The sequence below is a fragment of the Psammomys obesus genome, unplaced genomic scaffold, assembly GCF_907164565.1.
Source record: "Psammomys obesus unplaced genomic scaffold, mPsaObe1.curated_primary_1811, whole genome shotgun sequence".
Lineage (NCBI taxonomy): Eukaryota > Metazoa > Chordata > Mammalia > Rodentia > Muridae > Psammomys > Psammomys obesus.
The window spans coordinates 415,982-436,102 of NW_026585587.1; the positions used below are offsets into that span (position 1 = coordinate 415,982).

General features: G+C 37.9%; 1 protein-coding gene across 1 annotated transcript in view; it reads left to right on the forward strand.

The window, feature by feature from the left end:
* Fmn2 (formin 2) overlaps nt 1-20,121 on the forward strand; it is a 302,407-nt gene that overhangs the window by 66,483 nt on the left and 215,803 nt on the right. The window contains exon 4 of the mRNA XM_055608481.1: nt 15,008-15,063. Coding sequence (XP_055464456.1) covers nt 15,008-15,063 — 56 coding nt within the window. The remainder of the gene's footprint in view (nt 1-15,007; nt 15,064-20,121) is intronic.

Genomic DNA, 20,121 nt, shown 5'->3' on the forward strand with positions numbered 1-20,121 from the left:
TAGATAGATAGATAGATAGATAGATAGATAGATAGATAGATAGATAGATAGCATATTTCCTGTAGGCAACTCATTGAACTCAGTGGGAAGCCTAAGACACTGAAAGTTCTTATGGCAATGTTCAAAGTTGCTGGGCTAGAAGGTAGAGGTGTAGCAATCTACAGGGATTCTCCAGTAATTTCTGCATTTACTGACGTTTGGGAACCATTGTCTATAAACACCAGCCACCACCACTTTGAAGCACTACATCCTGTTTGGGCTAAGAGAACCTCAAAGGAACATTTTTCTCTACTCTCTCTGAACCTCAGTGCTTAAACTTTTCTTTGTATTTCTAAAAATTATTTTTTTTTCTTTTTTTTTGTGATAGAGATAACTTAGAGAGGAAAATAGAAGTGTACATTTTCTTAAACCTCACTTTAAACTAGTTGTACAATTTGCCAATGTAATCTATTTTTTCTGAATTTTTTTTCCTTCTTTTCCTTTTGTTATCTTAACCTATTTTCCATTATTGACTGTGAAGATTATACAAGGCTCGCATCAGTATTAGTTCGAGAAATTCACTAGAATAATGATTCTTAAAAGAATCCAGGTTCTCTTGGTGGACTGAGCAGGAGTAAGTACCATCTTTTGATGTGTAAGTGAAGACTAAATAGAGCAGCATGGTTCCTACAGATCTCCTTCCCCCAGATTTTCATAAGTGATACTGTGGGTTTCAGAACAGAGAACTGGACCCCCTGCACTGTATCAGTGATAGAGAGATGGCCGGAGAAGCTTAATGTTTGCTTGTTGTGAAAGGGTCAAAAATAAGACTATGAATCTTGGACTTTATGCTACATCAGCTTTGTGATATTAGGCAAATTTCCAAACTGCTAGATTCATTTCCTCATTTATGAAATGTTAATGAGAATAGCATCCACTGTGAGGCATCATTTTGAGTAGGGCATGAGTTCATATAAAGTTTAGAGTGCGTAACAGAGTGGATAACAGGGCCAATGGAAGCATTTGGTCTTACTGTTATAGTTATCATTAACATTATTTCACGTTACTATCTTCCTCAAGAGTTTTCTTTAAAATCAACAATGACTCTGTGAATGGTTTGCCAAGATTCTATCTACATTTTTGTACAGAGTCCCCACCTCTTGTTTCTTGGCAAATGGATTTTGTCATTTATTCTTTCTAGAAATGTACCAAACGGGAGTCTGCACAGTACCCCACATTTCCCTTTTTAAATGCTCCATGTTTTAGGGAAACTGTTTAGTATCCAGTAGTTGGCATATAACCCAAAAGATAAAATAAAATAAGTAAGCCACGGGTGAGAGGGTATAGAAAATTGTTTCATGTAAGACTGACTTTACAACACTCATAGACAGCAGTTGATCAAGGGTGCAGGCAGACATCCACGCATCAAACTCTTCAGAGAAAGATTTGACGGACATAGTACTGGAAAATCTAACGTGAATATGGAGATCTTTAGTTTCAAGAAAGGAAGAATTCAAGCAAAGATTTTTGATCCCATAATACGTATGATTGTCTTTATGCTAAAATTGGCTGAAATGCATACGTAAAGGTATAATAGTTGTAAGCAATTTCGTTGAGACAGAGCCCTTCCTTTCCTTCATTTGTATCCTTGGATGGCATAATATTTCAATGGCCCTCCTGTACATTTTTTAACTTTTCTGGCTGAACTGCTAACATTATTTTGAAGTATTTAGTGATACTTTAAAAGAATTATAAATCTTTAGGTTCCTGGAGTAGCACTTGGCTAAGAATGAATTGGGAGTTTTGATGAGGGTGATAGTGGGGCCAGAGTGATGACTTACTTGGCTTCTTTATAGAGTAAGGTAGCTTGCAAAATGCCAGAGCAAGTAATTTAATATGGTAAATTTTCTCTTTTTAAAATGTGCGTTCATGGAGAAGATGATAGAGGTAAGTGGAAAGTAATTTAAACTGTGTTTTTCTAATGGATCTGTTTCCTACTCCAATGGCCCCAGAGAATTCTTTTGTTTAAAGCACATTAGCCTTGTTTTTCTGTTCTTCCTTTGTTTCATTCATTTGGAAAAAACACAAGGAACAGACTCATTTTCAAGGGATTATGCCAGCTCTGACTTCTCTTGTCATTCACATATAAGAACGAGTAGACAGCATCACAGAAAACCTGATAGACGCATGTTTTGTATCAATTGTGATTTTTAATAGTATGATTATCATCATTAGTTGTGAACTTGACGTATATCCTTGTGTAGTGACATCATGCTTTCCATTGCTGAATGCAACATGTGGCCATTTTAAAGCTCTTTTACTCTTTGGTTCTGTTTTGTTTTTTCCAGAGAGGGATTCTCTGTGTAGTCTTGAATGTCCTGGACTCACTTTGTAGGCCAGGCTGGCCTTGAATTCCGAGATCCACCTGCCTTTGCCTCCCTGAGTGCTGGGATTACAGGCATGTACTACCATGCCTGGCTTGTTTTACTGTTTGAAGAAATCTATCTAGCAGGTCTAACTATCTATTTTTTTAAAATTTTCTTTCAAAAACCTTTTTTTAAATTTTTTTATTAATTACACTCTATTCATTTTGTATCCCCCCCCATAAGCCCCTCCCTCCTCCCCTGCCGATCCCACCCTCCCTCCCCTTTCTGCATGCATGCCACTCCCCAAGTCCACTGATAGGGGAGGTTCTCCTCTTCTTTCTGATTTTAGTCTATCAGTTCTCATCAAAAGTGGCTGCATTGTCCTCTACTGTGGCCTGATAAGGCTGCTCCCCCCTCAGGGGGAAGTGATCAATGAGCAGGCCAATCAGATTATGTCAGAGGCAGTCCCTCTTCCCATTACTATGTAACCCACTGGGACACTGAAACTTTTTAATGGGGGGATCTTTTTTAATTAACAGTTGTTAATTCAGATGTCCTGCTAATTCAGATTTATGCTTCTGACTCTTCTGATTTTCTCATGTGCTTCAATTTTTCCTTAGTCACTTTTATAAATACAATTCCCCCAGCCTTCAAATAGTCACCAAAATGCTAACGTTTCTTTATATGATTTTTTTTAGTGCTGAGGCTAAGCTGAAGCCTGATACCTCTCAACTGTGAAAGACCAGATTCCTTTGATTCTTTTGCTTTCTTTCTTCTCCTTGTTCTGTGGGTATTGTCTCTGAGAATGGGCCCAAGGTGTATAAACTGACCTTGTGAGGTATGCAGAAGGCATCATGGTAGCATTAATTCTGGGTGGAGAAGAAATGAGGGCATGGTATAACCAACTGCTGTTGGTAGATGGAAGCATTGTTGGAAGATTACCTACTCATCTGGTCTTGCCTTTTTCATGTCTTCCCCCACCCCATTTTTATTACTTTTACTTTTTTTTTCCTATATGGCTTACTTGAATATTTTTCTGTTTGCTAATTTTTTGTTTTATAGTCATGGGTCCTATAGTGGTTAGCTTTCATCATTTTAATATGTGTTTAAATATCCTGTTTGGTTTAGTAGCTATTAAAGAAGTTTGCTTTTTTCATATCTGATTTACACTGAGGACTAACACTGAACAGAAAACTGTTGATAAGAAGTTTTATAGCTAAAGCTGTACAAGCTATCTGTACCATGACAGAAACCCAAGAAGCTTAAAAACCAAGGGAATCTATTTCTAGAAGATTATAACTCCTCAGGTGCTCTGTCTAAAGATGTAAAGTGATTGGAACTTCAAAGAAATAATTCAAAGGTCTTCTTATAAAAATCAAACAGCTTCAAATGCATAGAAATCAACAAAATTAATTAGGATAAAAATAAGTACATGGACACTATGGTAAATCAATCTACAGCCTGGATTAGAATGTTTGTATTATAGAAGAAAAGCTTAGGAATGTGACTGAGACCTTCAGTAGGGACATTGAGATTAAAACAACAACAAACAAAACAAAACTAAGCAAACACAAATAAAATAATTTGAAAAGTTAATAAACAAAGATTGCAGTGGAATGCATCACCAGATCAGTCAGAAGAAATAGTATGAGAGACAAGACAAAGGAAAGGAAATGCAACATTACAACATCAACAAAAAGTAAAAAGAACTAGGAACCAAAGTAACTTTGAGGAACATGTTAAAGACACAAAACTTTAAAAGTCTTGAAGTGGAAGAAAGAGATGATATTAAAACCAACATACATGGGAAATATACTCGGTGACATTATGGGGGGAAACTCCCTAAATCTAGGGAAAGAAGTGGACATCTAGGCATAATAAGAAATTAGAACCCCAAACAGACATGACTGAAAAGGACCTCTCTACAATGTATTACTAGATAAATACTATAATCAGAGAACAAAGAAACCCCACTGAAAACTATAAGAAAAAAAAATGTCCAAATCACAAAGATATACCCATTAGAATAGCTAAAAAGTCAGGTTGGAATTTCAAACAAATAATTCACAGGTCTTCTTATAAAAATCAACAAAATTATGTAGGATAAAAGTAGATATATGAACACTATGGGAAATCAATCGAGGGCCTGGATAAGAATGTTGGTAATGTAGAAGAGAAGGTTAGGAATGTGACTGAAGCATTCAGTAAGGACATTTGAGATTAAATCAATGATAAAGTTCAAGCTGTGAAAATAAATGATGACCAGCTAACCAAGGTGATCCTATCCCACAAAGTTATCTTTTAAAATTAATGGGAATCTTATATGTAAAAGTTACTGAAATCTGTGACCACTAATCCTGCATTGCAGAAGACATATAAAGGGATGCTGCATAGAGAGGGTGAGAAGGAGTTTCAATCATAAAAGCACAGGAAGTAATAAAATGTAAAAGGCAAGCAGATGAGCAAAGAAGAAATAGGAATCATGTTTATGTAAGTCAGTTAGACACCAAACATCTAATATGAGGAAGTACAAAAGGAAAGAACAAACATATTAAAATAAACCAGTAAAACCAATACAATTATGAGAATCAGCAATCACGTCTCGATTATAAACATATATGGTCTTAGTTCTCCAGATAAAAGACACAGAAAGCTGATTGGATTAAAAACCAAACTCTTTTTTCGTTGACAGAAACAAACTGGCAAAACACAAAGAAACTGGAAGTTAAAAGGATGGGAGTCCATCTCCAAAATACCTGTAGCTGTACTCATGTCAGAGGAAGTAGACTTGAAGCCAGAGTAAATCACAAGAGATGAAGGTAATGACACATCAGTAAAGGGAACGATTACAAATTGTAAGCGTTGGCATCCTAAATTTTATAAAAGAACTACAAAGGGTCAAACAGGGCCAGATACAAAAATAGTGTTTTACTTTGAATGAAGATAGAGCAATATACTACTGAATGATCAGTGGATCTTTGAAGAAGTCAAGAAGGAATTTAAAAAATTCCTACATTTAAAAGCAAAGCAAGCAAACAAAAAATTACCACCACCACCACCACCACCACCTCCTCAAACAACAACTATAAAATATAAAAAACAAACAAACTTAAAAGAACCTCGCTTACCAGGGCCTTTTGGAAACAGCAATGCAGTTTCAAAGGGACTATTTAAACATTACAGATAATACAGTTAAATAAGTGAATGATTCACCACCTCACTGTCTTAGAAAGTAAAGAACAAATTAAATCCCAAATGAACTGTTAGAAATAATAAAGTAAGATTAAACTTTACTGAAGTGAAGATTAAAAGAACACTACAAAGAACCAATGAAATGAAGTTGATAAAAAAAAAATAGTCCAAACCTTTAGCCAAATGAACCTAATAAAAGAGGAAGATGCAAATCAATAAAGTTAGAAATAGAAAATGGGACAGTATAAGAGATACCAATAACATCCAGAAGCTTCAAGGGAATACATTGGAAAAAAACATAATTAAGAAACTAAAAAATTACAATAAATGAATAAAACCCTAGAAACATACAGTTAACCTAAATTAAAAACAAGATGATATAAAAACTTAAGCAGATCTATAATAAATAATGAGATAAAGCTGAAATAGCTTTATCAATAAGTAACTAAATGTTATTTAGTTATAATGAAAAAGGAAAGGTTCCTGGACAGGATAGGCTCACTGCTTAATTTTCCTAGACCAACTAAGTTTTCTCCTAGAAAAACTAACAAGATCCTGTTAAGTTATTCCATAATAATAAAAAATGAACATTACTAAACTTATTGCTTGAGACAACAATTATCCTTATAATCCAAACAGGGTAATGTACACAGCAATACAAGTTCTCAAAATATGGCTAATTGAATTCAATAGCATATTAAAAACATACACACGTTAAGTTGGTTTCATTCCCAGAAAACAAGAATGGTTAAACATATGCAAATCAAGTTATGTAACATGTAAATAGACTTGAGGATAAAAATTACATGAGCATCTCAATAGATACAAAAATCAACACACCCTCATGATAATAATCCAAAAGAAAGCAGAGATAGAAAGGCCTTACTGTGACATAATAATGACTGACCTATAGCCAATATTATAAGAAATGTTGGAAATCTAAAAGCATTTCCTTTAAAATCGGGAAAGAGATATGTTTGTTCACTGACTCCAGTTTTATCAAACATATATGGAATATTAGGGAGATTAATAAAAACAAAGAAAAAAGGAGATAAAAAAATACAAACAGGAAAAGGAGAAGTAAAAGGATCCCTATCAGCAGAAGATTCGACTGATTCTAAGAGAGAACTCATAGACTTGACCAACACTTTCAGCAAAGCAGCAAGATACAAACCAACAAAGAAAATTCAGAATAAATGGACTGAGAAAGAATTAAGAAAACCAATTCCAATTAGAGTAGCTTCAAAGAAAAGCAAGGTGATGAAGGATTTCTACAATACAAACTTTAGACTATTTAGCTAAAAAACACGAAGACACTACAAGATAGAAACAAAAACTCCCTAAGAGTGTGTTTTAGCAGAGCTAGCATTGTTGAGAATGATGATATGACCAAAACAAGTGTACAGGTTCTCTGCAATGTCTATCGAAATTCCAGTAGCAGTCTTCATGGGAAAAAAGTATCCCGAAATCCACATGGAAATACAAAATATGCAGAAGAGCCAAAAGCCATCCTAATCAGAAAGTAGAATGTTAAAGAACACTTGATTTTACAACGTGTATGTAACCATAGTTACAAAACCATTGTGTTACTTGCACGCAAATATTGTAGAGTAGAAATAAAGAAACAGAACAGTGGAATAGAATGGAAACACCAGAAATGAACCCAGTTAGCCAAAGTAACACAGTGTTTTTGACACAAGTGTTAAAATATTGAAGAGAAAACATGACTTTATCAATAATCGTGCTCAGAAGAATTGGATATCTACACGTAGACAAATGAAGCTACACAAACATCCATTCAAAATAGACTGAAGGCCTGTCTTAGATCTTAGATCTGAAAATTTAAAACCAGTATACATTTCATATAGACATAGGTAAGGAAGGATTTTGGAAAACATATACTAATAACTCAGAGCATACCAGCATGAAGGATTGCTTGAAATTAAAATCTGTACAGCGAAGGGAAGTTTCAGCAAAATGAGGTGACAACTTTAGAATTAGAAAAAAAAAATCCTTGCTTTCTCTACACCTGATTAGGATTAATATCTATAATATATAATGTAGTAAAAAAAACTAAATGAAATTGAAATAAATCAAGTCACCCAGGCAGTAAATGGGCAAATGAATTGAACAATCTTTAAAATAGGAAATATAATAACTAAATGCATGAAAAAAAATCTTCCGTTATACAGAAATCAACACCCCCTCATGATAATAATCACACAAGAAAACTACATTCATGCTCAGTTTCATCCCAATCATGAAAACACAAATTAATAAATGGTACTGAAGCTTTAGGGGAAAAAGAAATGCTATACACTGTGGCAGGAATGAATAGATGGACAGTACTCTGAAGACTACTCAAAACACCACAAACAGGACTTCCATGTGCTCTAGTTGTGCTATTCCCGGGTGTGTATCAAAATGGACCAAAGTCAGCATAAGCCAGAGAGAATACCATAGCCACAATAGCCACATTGTGAAGCCTGACCAGATGAGCCTCATGAGTCCAGGGAACAGAGAAAATGTGATATATGCTAGTAACGCACTTTATTTACATATGAAAAGAATGAAATTATGTCCCTCCTAGTGAATGGAGGGCAGCAGGGATCTTGGGAACCTAAGCTAGACTCAAGACAAGCATAGCATGTTTTCACTCATATGTGTGAGTGAGTGCAAAAGGGAAACCATGATGAGGGGATGTGAAGTAGGACAGGAGGGTAAAACTGAACATTATCTTAATGAAGCCCATTATTTTGTGTGCTTACTAAAGAGAAATTAGTAAAAATCATATAAAATGCTCAGATGGTCATTAAATTTACACATAACCAAAGAATTAATAAGGTTGAAAGTTTGTCTTCAGAGTAGACAGAAGAGCAATGAGCAGTTGTAAGAATGGCGGGCTTGTACATTCTCATTTCACTGAATGTGAAATTTCCTTCGCTGTCCCATGACAATGATAGTGATCAAGACTTCAAACACAGGACTGAGTTAAAAATCTGTACAGGTATAGAAAATTCTGGAGGAACAAAAAACCCCAAAATAACAACAACAACAGCAAAAACCTTTGTGTATGTGTGTATGGTATGTGGTATGTGTGTGTGTGTGGTATGTGGTATGTGTGTGAGATGTATGTGCATCTCTGTGTGTCTAAGTGTGTGTTTGCGTGACTGTGTGTTTGTTCATGTATAGGCTGAGAATTCTAATAGAAACTTATTTGGGGGAAATCCTTCAAACAATGTTTATTTTATGGCTGAATGGATTGTATGTTTTAGAAAACAATTTATCAGCTTATGTAAACCCAAGATGCACAAAAAGGTCATAAAAGGAGATGGATCAAATTTTAAAAATCTTAACATGAAACTGATACTCCAACCAAGGACCATTCATGGAGATAACCTAGAACCCCTGCACAGATGTAGCCCATGGCAGCTCAGTCTCCAAGTGGGTCCCCTAGTAATGGGAACGGGGACTGTCTCTGAAGTCAGTGGCCTGCTCTTTGATCACCTCCCCCTAATGGGGGAGCAGCCTTGACAGAGGAGGTCAATGTAGCCAGTCCTGATGAGACCTGATAAGCTAGGGTCAGATGGAAGGGAAGGAGAACCTATCCTATCAGTAGGCTTGGAGAGGGGCAGGGAGGAGATGAGGGAGGAAGGGTGGGATTGGGGGGAATGAGAGAGGGGGCTACAGTTGGGATACAAAGTGAATAAACTTTAATTAATATAAAAATAAATTAAAAAAATAAAAGAAAAAATCTTAGGATGAAGTAATAACATGAATCTGGGTTAGATTAGTTTGCTGCAGTGTATCTCAGAAGAATCTGCAATGTTTTAAGGTAGTTGGAAATATATTCCTTAATTTCAAAGTGAAAAGAGAAGCATGAACAATTTTGTGTCATCTTCAAGTGCCATGATACGGAAAGCAAAGTTGCTTAGGGGTGCATATTTTCTAGCCTTTAAGATACAGAAGAATGGCTCCGGAAGAAGGACTTTGAAGATCTGGAGAGATGGTTAAATCAGGAGCAGTGCTCACTGCTCTTTCTGAATTTAGCATCCAACAGCTCACAACCACCTGTAAACTCCAGGCCCAGGGGTCCCAACAGCCTTCTCTGTCCTCCACTGACACCCATACACAAGTGGCATTCACAAAAAAGCAAATACGTTCATGCACACATAAATAAAAACAAAAATAAATCTCAAGAGAGATTTTGAATGATGGACTGCAATGCAGCTTTGCCAGCCCATTTTTCTCTTTTCTCCAAATGCTTTGACATTGTTTAGCTAATAAGCTAATGCAGGAGTGCCAAGAATGAAATGATTAAATGCTCTATATGCCTCACACACAATTCAAAGAAAGAAGAATGGATTGTGGTTGAGTACTCAGGGGGAGGGGGGGTGTATGAGTTGGGGGTGGGGAGATGGTGTCCTGTATTTTCCCTTTAGCTGGCTGGGTCCCAAGTATGGATATCTTCTGTTGACAACAATGAGATGCTTCTACTACCAAGGAATCAACAAGAGCATGTGGATGACCACATATAGAACATGTTAAATTCTTCCCGCCTTATACCTGCCAGAGACAGGTATATTAGAATTAATAGCATCGACCATACATGAGACTCCAATTTTTAAATTTATTTATTTTAAATTTACTTTTTTTACTAATTACAGCTTATTCACTTTGCATCCCAACTGTACCCCCCTCCCTTATCCCCTTCCAGTCTCACCCTCCTTCCCTCTTCTCCACCCATGCTTCCCCACCCCCCAGTCCACTGATAGGTGAGGTCCTCCTCCTCTTCCATCTGCTCCTAGCCTATCAGGTCTCATCAGGAGTGGCTACATTGTCTTCTTCTGTGTCCTGGCAAGGCTGCTCGCCCCTCAGGGGGAGATGATCAAAGAGCCAGCCACTGAGATCATGTCATAGAGAGTCCCTGATTCCAATCTTAATGCACACAATTTAAATTCTATTCAATAAATTATCTGTCCTTTAAATTAACTAGATTTGAACCCAAACTGATGTATTTCAGTGAGGAATATATAATCCAGGGAATTTTAACTTTTTGCACATTACTTACAATGTAAAACTGCTTACGAACATCTACTTCATTTTCAGGAGTTGCATTTTGTTTCTTTGGACTGGTAATTTAATTATCTTCTCATTTTTAGTAGAGAGATATATGCTGCTGATTTTACTACTGTCTCTTTCCAGTAGTCAGGTATAGTACAATCATGAGTTTGAGATTAGCTGTATTACACAATGAAGATCTATCTCTAAGGCATGTGCACAAACGAAGACCACATCTAAATTGTGTTTGTAGGACGCCAAGAATTTCAGATTATCCTTGGAATTTAATGAGGTAATTTAAAGAATATAGAACATAAAAAGCCTTTTCAAGAATATGATGGCTTTTAAACCAAAATTATCTAGTCCTTTTTGGGGAGGGCTTTTTAAAAGTTCATTGAAGGAGGTGACAGTTTTGAATGTACCCTCAAAGTGTACTCATTGGATTGATTGACTCTTTAACCATTCTGATATTTGATGGAGACACTTTCAGTCTCAGAGCTGGTTGAAAATGATTATGAAAAATATCTTTGGGTCCTAGATTGAGGGAAAAGTTGGAAACAGGCATATCACTTTATATAAGGGGCAATCATGTATATTGAGGAAGCTCACTACAGGCTTGAACTAATGTACCTTCTCAAATCTACCAGCCCAGTGAGTGACAAACCTACCGTTTACTTCTTATATGGTATCATTTCTTACCCACTGTATATCACCTTGTTATTTGTGATTTTTTTCACTCCTTTCCCTTCTAGAACCTTCTTTTTCTTATTTCCGTCTCTCTTCTATTCCAGTATTTTCTTTCTTCTCCATATTTACACTACTTTGATCTCTTGATTGTTCTCATATATTTTCACTTTATTTCTCAGTTAATTCATTTGTACTTTTCATCTACCCTCTTAGCTTTCCTTGTGATTTTGCAGAGAAATTTGAGATATGAAATTTTCTTTGTATTAACTCAGAGTATCAACAAAAGAAAGCAATAAAAAGGATGGGAATAGAGGAAGAATGTGCCTGATCTAGGTGGCTGCTGAATAAGATAGAGGGAAGCTGAGAATTTGAGTCTAGGTTTAATAATATCTGACTGATACTCATTCTAATAAACAGTTTCCTAATTACAGTCTTCTGGTGGACTTACTTGTTAGGATTGACCACCTGAGGCTGGAAGCTGGCTTTTGTGGATAGTTTACCAGGTTAAAAACTGCAGAGAAATGAGAAAGAGCAAGCGAAAGACAGAGAGCTAAAAATCCTTATGTACATGACTAATGTAAAACAAACAAGCAAAAACTAAAGGCTAGAATAGAGTAAGAGATCTGTTTGCTTTTACTGTACTATTTAAGTTAAAACAAGAAGTAAAGATACCTTCTTTCATGTCTCCTAAGCCAGGCCTTGTCGGTGGGTCTTTGTTTAGGAGGAAGTGCAGGAGATGAAAACAGACTTTGAGTTTGCTTTATTAACTGTTGATTAGCTTTCAAACAAAAGATATGTTCAGATGGAGATGACTATGGTGCCAAGCTTAATATAAAGAGAATAGTCTCTTTTTGATTAGCCTGATGAATAGCACCATCTGGGACAATGGTTGCATTTTAAAGCCACTTGTTTATGTTCTATCAGCTCCCTGATAGCTGTTGGCAAGTTACTATTTTGTGCTGTTCTCTGATTTTTGTTTTTCCAGATACAATCTTAGGTGACATTCAGGAAATAACTAAATTAAAAAAAAAAAAAAAGGGTTTATTGTTTTGGTTTGGTTGGTTTTTTGTTTTGTTTTGTTTTGTTTTTTATGGTGGCACTGTTTTCTTTTCTTTGGCCTGATACAATGTTTCATTTGTTCTTACTCTAATATTCACTCTATTTTAAGCACCTACTGTTGGCAAACACTGTTATAAAAGACAGTAGAAGGAAATACTTCACAAAAGTGACTGCTTCCATGGAAGTGTATGTTAAGGTGTATTAGTTTTTCCATTGCTATAAAAGAATGCATGATAAAATCAAAATAAAGGATGGATTATTTTGTTTTGGTTCATGATTTCAGAGGCTTCTATTTGTGGTAACTTGGTTTTATGATTTTGGATCTGTGGTGAGACAGACCATTTTGGGTGTGTGAGGAGAGAATCAATGGTGAATCAGAGAACTTTACAACATCTGGGAAGCAGAAAAAGGTGATGTGTAGTATCCTATCATTCCTTTTAACGGGTGCTCAAAGTGACGAGCTGTGCCTCATTTTCTAAATTGCTTCCAATCTCCCAATACCACCATCATCTTGAAGCCAAAGCCTTGAAGACATAAGTATTCAGGAAACCTTGATTCAAAAGACAACATAGAGCACTAGATAAATAGCAAAGAGGTGAAGGACAGAATGTAGGGCGTGATGACCTATCCTGTGGAGCCTGTAAGGGCTGGACTCCTGGGGAGGTAGTGGATGTGATAGAGAACACAGGAAGGCCTGAGCACACTTCTCAGAGGAGAGATCAAGGAATCAAGGAAAGGTGACATCGCAAGTATCAAGAAGCTGGAATGTTACAGGTGATAACAGCTCCTGCGGCCTTGGAGGCCCTGTGGAAGGCTGTGTGCTTCACGTTACATGACGGCCACGAGGGTAGGAGCACCGTGAGGTAGTGGGAAAGGTGCAGTGTTTACCGAGGTTAGAAACCATAAGCAGAGGATACAAGGATAGAGATCCTGTCTTGAGGCCATGGTCCTCATCCGGGTACAAAGAAAACTCTCAATGCAGCTTCACAGGGCACTATGCTCTTCATACGCTAACTGTGCCATCCTTTTCTGGAGCACTGCTGCATGCTTCAGTTGCAACATTGATGGAGGGTGACTGATCTACCTTATTTGCAGAATACACAGTACGTATGCCTGTCTCTAGATACACAAAAGGCCCAAACCCCTCCAATTTATCTTGTCAATGAATTGGCTGCTCATAGCTAAAACACAGAGGATGAATAAGAGTCTTTATTTTTATATTTTTAAATGTTCACGTAAGTTTCCCTTAGAAGATACCGCCCTCTAGCTTAAACCACTGCAACAAAGTCTCTAGACTTGTTTATCCTAGTTTGTTTCCAGCATGATAAACTTGTCACCTGTTATATTCTCAAATGACAAGAAAGGCAGAAGGTAGAAAATCCCTTCAGAATACCATCTTACTGCTGCCTCTTGGTGGCAGTATTTGCTATCCCTCACTGAAATCAGAACTGAATTTAAAGCTTTTAAAAATCCTTTGCTTCTGATTCCATCCATTTGCCTGCAAATTTTATGAGTGAGGTAATCCAGAAACAGAAACACACATGGTATATGCTCACTTGTAAGTAGATATTAGCCATATGATATAGGATAAACATACTAAAATCTATATTCCTAAAGAAGCTAAACAACAAGGAGGACCATATAGAAGATGCTTAATCCTCATTCAGAAGGGCAATCAGGATAGACATTGGAAGTGGGAGAAGACAGGGAACAAGGCAGAAACCTACCACAGAGGGCCTCTGAAAGAATCTGCCTCGCAGAGCATTGAAGCAGCTGCTGAGACTCATAGCCAAACTTTGGGCAGAGTGCAGGGAATTTTATAGAAGAAGGGGGAGATAGATATACCTGGACAGGAGCTCCACAAGTAAACCAACAGAGCCAAATAACCTGGGCCCAGGAAGTCCTGCAGAGACTGATACTCCAACCAATGACCATGCATGGAGAAGACCTAGACTCCCTGCTCAGATCTAACCAATGGAAAACTTAGTCTCCATGTGGGTTCCCTAGTAAGGGGAACAGGGGCAGTCATAGGCATGAACTTGGTTGCCTGCTCTTTGATCAACTCCCCTGGCTAGGTGGTTTTACTTGGCTACAGAGAAAAAGGATCCAGACAGTCCTGACCAGAGCTGATAGGCTAGGGTCAGTTAGTAGGAGAAGATGACCTCCCCTGTCAGTGGACTAGTGGGAGTGACATAGGGGAAAGGGAGGGAGGTTGGGACTAGAAGGAGATGAGGGAGGGGGCTACAGCCATGATACAAAGTGGATAAATTGTAATAAAAAAATAAAATATGTTAACAATGAAAAATAAATTAAAATCCTGTGTTTCAACACTGAGGTAGTCCTATCATATGTGAACTTTTATTAAGTGAATAACACAATTGAAATTCTTAGGCAGGGACTTTTGGGAAAAAATAAAGAACAGTTGAGAAAAATAATTAAGACTGGTTTACAGGGCAGAGCACAGGGCTACCCTGTTTAAAAAAAATAGCTAGTGACACAGGTGGCATCCTGTGTTTATGAAAAGCAGTCAGATTCGCACGGAGTGTTTACTGGGTTGGAAAAAAACAGGATCTTTTTTGGTACTTATATAGTAAGTTTTTGCTTTTAACTGAGGAAATTTTTGTTCTTTAACGTATTGACTGTCTGCTTCCTTTCCAATCCAGAACCTCAATCCTCTATTTTGGAAAGCCCGAAAATATGTTCAAACGGTGTCCAGCAGGTAAGAAGACCTCTTTAGGATGGCAAATCCCCATTTCTGCTCTTCACCTTAAAACAGTTACTGATCTGTGACTGACATTCCTCTCTGCACAGATGGCCTGGCTGCCCTGGTATTAGCTCACAGGGTAGTCCAGTGAGACAGAGGGAAATGCTTCCTTTCATTTACATTTCATTTCTTGCCATCCCATTCAGCCTTCAAGGGGAACCTACTACAAGCTTTGCAGATTGATATCATTTTATATCAAACCAGAGAGTTGGTCCCAGCTGAAACTTCAGGCCACCCCAGGAAATTTTTGTGCTGTAATGTATCTTAAGCACAGTCCCAACGGGTACCCTTTAAAATGACTTCAGCATGGCCTGTCTAGAATCTAGTATAACACCTACCCACCGTGCTGTGGTTGGGTAAAAGGCCTTGGTGCATGATTTAGCAATGACTGTGTTATTCATCCCTTATGACTCTTTACGTACTTTAGAGGATGGGACATTTGATGTATCTTTTTAGACCCGTTTATGTATTACTACCCGTATCGGTAATCCCTGCCATGGGGAGGCAGAGACAGGTGGAGCCTGGAAACTCACTGGCGTGGTGAGTTCCGGCTTCCATGAGAGACCTTAAACAGGTGCAGAATGATTAAGGAAAACATGTGATATTGACATAGGCCCCCTATGCTCACACCTGCACACACATTTTCTGACACGTATGTAATCGTGCGTATACACACAGAAGTTATAACTGAAAATGTCCAGAAGGAAACACTGCGTAGAGCATTGACTATGGATATCAGCTACTTTTTGGGAATATATATAAGGGATTGTTGAACTTACTTATAATTATTCTCAACTATGCTTTTGAGAATTTTTTTTTTTTTTTACTGTATTAGACAATAAGCTAGTCTAACATTGTCTGCCAACAGGAATGAGGTTGGTTTTGTTCTACTGTGTCTGGTCTATGGACGATGAGGGGACTGTTGCTTGAGCTCTAGAACTATGTTGGTTACTGGTTAATGTGTATTGGCATATATTCTATAGGACATGATGTTATCCCATCTGAATTTGAGAATTGCTGACATCTGAGAATTCTTCAAAGTGAAGACTGAGTTCTGTTTTAAAATAAGTTGATTGTTACATTAAAGTTGTATTCTTCTTGGAATGCGATGGGCTATGAGGCTTAGAATTGAACAATCTCCAGGTTCTCTACAGAATGCTAGCTAGATGATATTTTGTTTTAGAATTAAAGCTTCTCTAAGGACAGAATCATAATATCATCCCCAGCTTACTGTTTGTCATTGTTTTTGATAGACCTGTATTGATTTAGGGTCACTAGATATGTCTGGTAATCTCAGCCTGTGGTTATTTAATTAGTTGCAATAATTAGTTTATAGTGAACCAGAGAAAGAAAGCTAAAATGACAAAAACGGAATAGCCAAGTTGGCAATGGTGTAAAAAACAAGCAAACAAACTATTGTGTTGAGCTGGACAGATAGATCAAATTGTTAAGAACATTCGCTGCTCTTTGCAGAGAACCTGGGTTGAGTATTTATGTACTTACTTGTTGACCTATTTAGCCCTTACAGTAATACTTTAAAATAGCTACCTGTTTTCCTTTTACTGATAAAATGATATTTGGAGGAGCTAAAAGCAACTCCCCCAAAAGCTACAACAGCTATAGCATGTAAGTTAAGATGTGAGCATGGGCATTTACAGATCCCATGATGAACGATTCTACTTTTATATAGATAATCCTCAGGTGACTATTTTGTACCATCTCATTGTAAAACCATTTGATGAATGAAATTGGAAGCTCATTATTATTATTATTATTATTATTATTATTATTACTTTTATTTTACAATTTATTCATTTTATATCCTGGTTGCAACCCCCTCCCTCATCTCCTCCTGGTCCCACCCTCCTTCCCTCTTCCATCTCTCCTAGCCCACTGATAGGGGAGGGCCTCCTCTCCTACTGTCTAACCCAAGCCTATCAGGTCCATTAGCACAGCCTGGATCCTCTTCCTCTGTGGGCTGACTAGGTTGCCCCACCAGGCAGAAGTGATCAAGGAGCAGGCAACCAATTTTATGTCAGAGACTGTCTCTTCTACCCTTACTAGGGAACCCACGTGGAGACTGAGCTGTCTATGGGCTACATCTGAGCAGGGGGTCTAGGCCCTCTCTATGCATAGTCTCTGGTTGATGCATCAGTCTCCACAGTCCCTCTCCCCTCCCCCCGGGGACAGCTTTCTTTGGGTTTGTTGATCTTCTTGTGGGGCTCCTGTCACCTCTGGGTCCTTCTTCCATAAGACTCCCTGCCCTCATTTTTGAAGTTATTCTATTATTTTTAAACTATTCCTTTTATGACAGTCTTATGTCCATATATGTAATGGAAACATATAAGTCTATTATTTTACTTTTGTCTCGAGCTTTGGCAGTTTTACCATGACTTTGAGACGTTAAATTTTATTAGTTGTAGTGTTTAATTGCTTCAGTAGGTTAAGGTTTTTGCCGATGAATCCCTTTGCAGTTTGCATCTTGACCACTAGAGGGCAGCTCTGCACCTCTGTAAATAACCACTGCAGCTGGACAGGAATGCTTTGGGCCAGTTCGCTGTGTGTGGATGGTGATCAGGATTGGTTTGCTGGCCGGTGAGGTGCTGCTGCATTATTCTCTGTTGGAAGAAGAGATGTTCAGGACTGCTTAGCCAGGCCTCCATTGCCTTCCTCACATGTGTGTTCAGACACCTGCTCTCTCTACTGAAACTCTTTGAATGTTACTCTGCCGCATAGTTAATAATTCCAAGAGTCCAGCACTGCACCGCTGGCTGTGAGGATTTGCACCGTGAGGATTTGCATGCTGTCTGCTGTGCATTCAGAATGCAGGGTGTCTTCCTGCCTAGGCTTCCCGGGGGTGCCTGCCTGCCCCATACTTGCTGATTATTTTAAGTTCATAATGTGCTCCGAAGACTCTTGGAGACCTACATTTTTTTTTCATAAAATTAAAGTAAAACATTTTTACCTTTAACAAATACCCTGTGATACTTAAGCTACGATGTAAATGGGAAATGCCTTTACACCCTGTAACAAGGAAAAAAAAAAAGATGACTGTTGATCGTTTTCTCTGACAATGTTGCTTTAACATACAGAATGGTTACCCAGCATGTTTTACTCCATTCTCACCCGGTTGGGCTTTTTAAAGGTTTATTTTCATTTGTGTGTGTGTGTGTGTGTGTGTGTGTGTGTGTGTGTGTGTGTGTGTGTGTGTGTACACAGGTATGTGCACCATGTGTGTGTGAACACTCACAGAGGCCAGAAGAGGGCACTGGATTCCCTGGAGCTAGGTTAGAATTGCTTGTGAGCCAACTGAGCTCAGTGCCGGGCAATCCAACTCCAACAGCCTGAAGGAACAGCTTGCCTTCTTAATCACTGAGCTGTTTCTCCAGCCCTGCCTCCCTGGCCTTACTATTCATTTATTTATTTATCTGTTTGCTCATTTACTTAGATATTTGTTTGTTTTGCTTTTGAAATTCCAAACATAATTTTTATTTTGCAGCATTTTCCTAAACCCCCTAACTGCTCTCTAATGTAAATATGTAATTTGAATAAAATTATTATTTTTTAAAACTCTAGCTTTTTGTTAAGATTGATAATATCAGCCAATTAAAAATTGAGTCCATAACACTCAATATTGTTAATTGAGACTCCATGAGGTATTTAGAACCAGTACCAAAAATGAATAAATAACCAAAATAAAGTCAGTGTAAGAAAAATAGGCCTACAACCCAACTGGCTGAAAGGAAGTAATTCAGAAAGCATGAGACAGTCATCCGTCAGACCAAGTTTAGGATCATTTTAGGTGCTCAGTGAACACTTTAGCAGTGTCTAAACGGTGGGTCTCAAGAGGTGTGAGGTAGGAAGGGAGGAAGAAAAATACAGATACTCCACGGCAGAGAGGCAGGTACAGAGCTGGTAACCCTTGAATGTTTACCATACCATGTTCAGGAGAGGACATAACTTTCCTGGAATGAACATTTTTGTTTTATGGAAACTCCAAGGAGATCATGGAATAGGTATTTTAACATCAGAAAAGGGAGAAGATACTTTCAAACCGGGTTTTTGTTGTTGTTTTGAGGCAGAGTCTCCTTGTGTACCGCTGTCGAGCCTGGAATTCACGAAGAGGATCAGGCTGGCCTCGTACCCATGGAGGTCCATTTGTCACTGCCGCCCTCCCAAGTGCTAGGATTAAAGGTGTAGGCCACCAGGCCTAGTTCTTGTACTGATTAAAAATGAAAAGCAGTCAGCATCTGGGAAGCAGTTAAAGTGTGTGTTTCACATGGAGAAATAGAAATAGATGCTGCATGGTATTTTGTTTCACCCGGGAATGGTAAAAGATTAGAGGTACAACAGTTTTGCCTTGTTGAATTTTAGATGGTGTAAAATTAGTTCTTACCATGCAACATTTATAGGGGAGAAAGGGCACACAGTTGAGGAAGCTAATATGATGGAATATTAACTGTGGAGACTACCTTGCTTATTAAAGGATGTTTTTCCCCTGGTCAAACATCTCCTGATTTGCTGCATACTAGGATACTTACAGGAGATTTAAAAAAAAAATAAATAAGTAAAGACTTGTAAGACAATATGGCCCCTTCATGTTAACATGTCTATTTAACATATCTTTGTTCAGGTCTTGTTCAGGCTCCATGTTGATGAGACTTGATGTAGGTTCTCTGTTATTTCTAGATGAATTCTCACAGTAAACCTTCTGTTCTTCTGGCTCTTATAATCTTTCTGACCCCGTTTCTGCTGTGATCCGTGAGCAGTAGGTGTGGAAGTTCCGTTAGAGATGGATCAGTTGTTGCTGGACCCCACTAAGTCACTTGTTCTCTGCATGGGATTGGGTGTGTTTTTTACCGTAATGATTCCCATCTGTTGTGAGAAGTTTCTTGGATTCGGGGTGAGATCTACACTTATTTGTGGGTATATAAGGACAAATACTTAGGAGGTAGTTAGGAACTGTGCTGGTTTAATAAAGTGGAGGCTGTGTTTCAATCTCAGAAAGTAAAA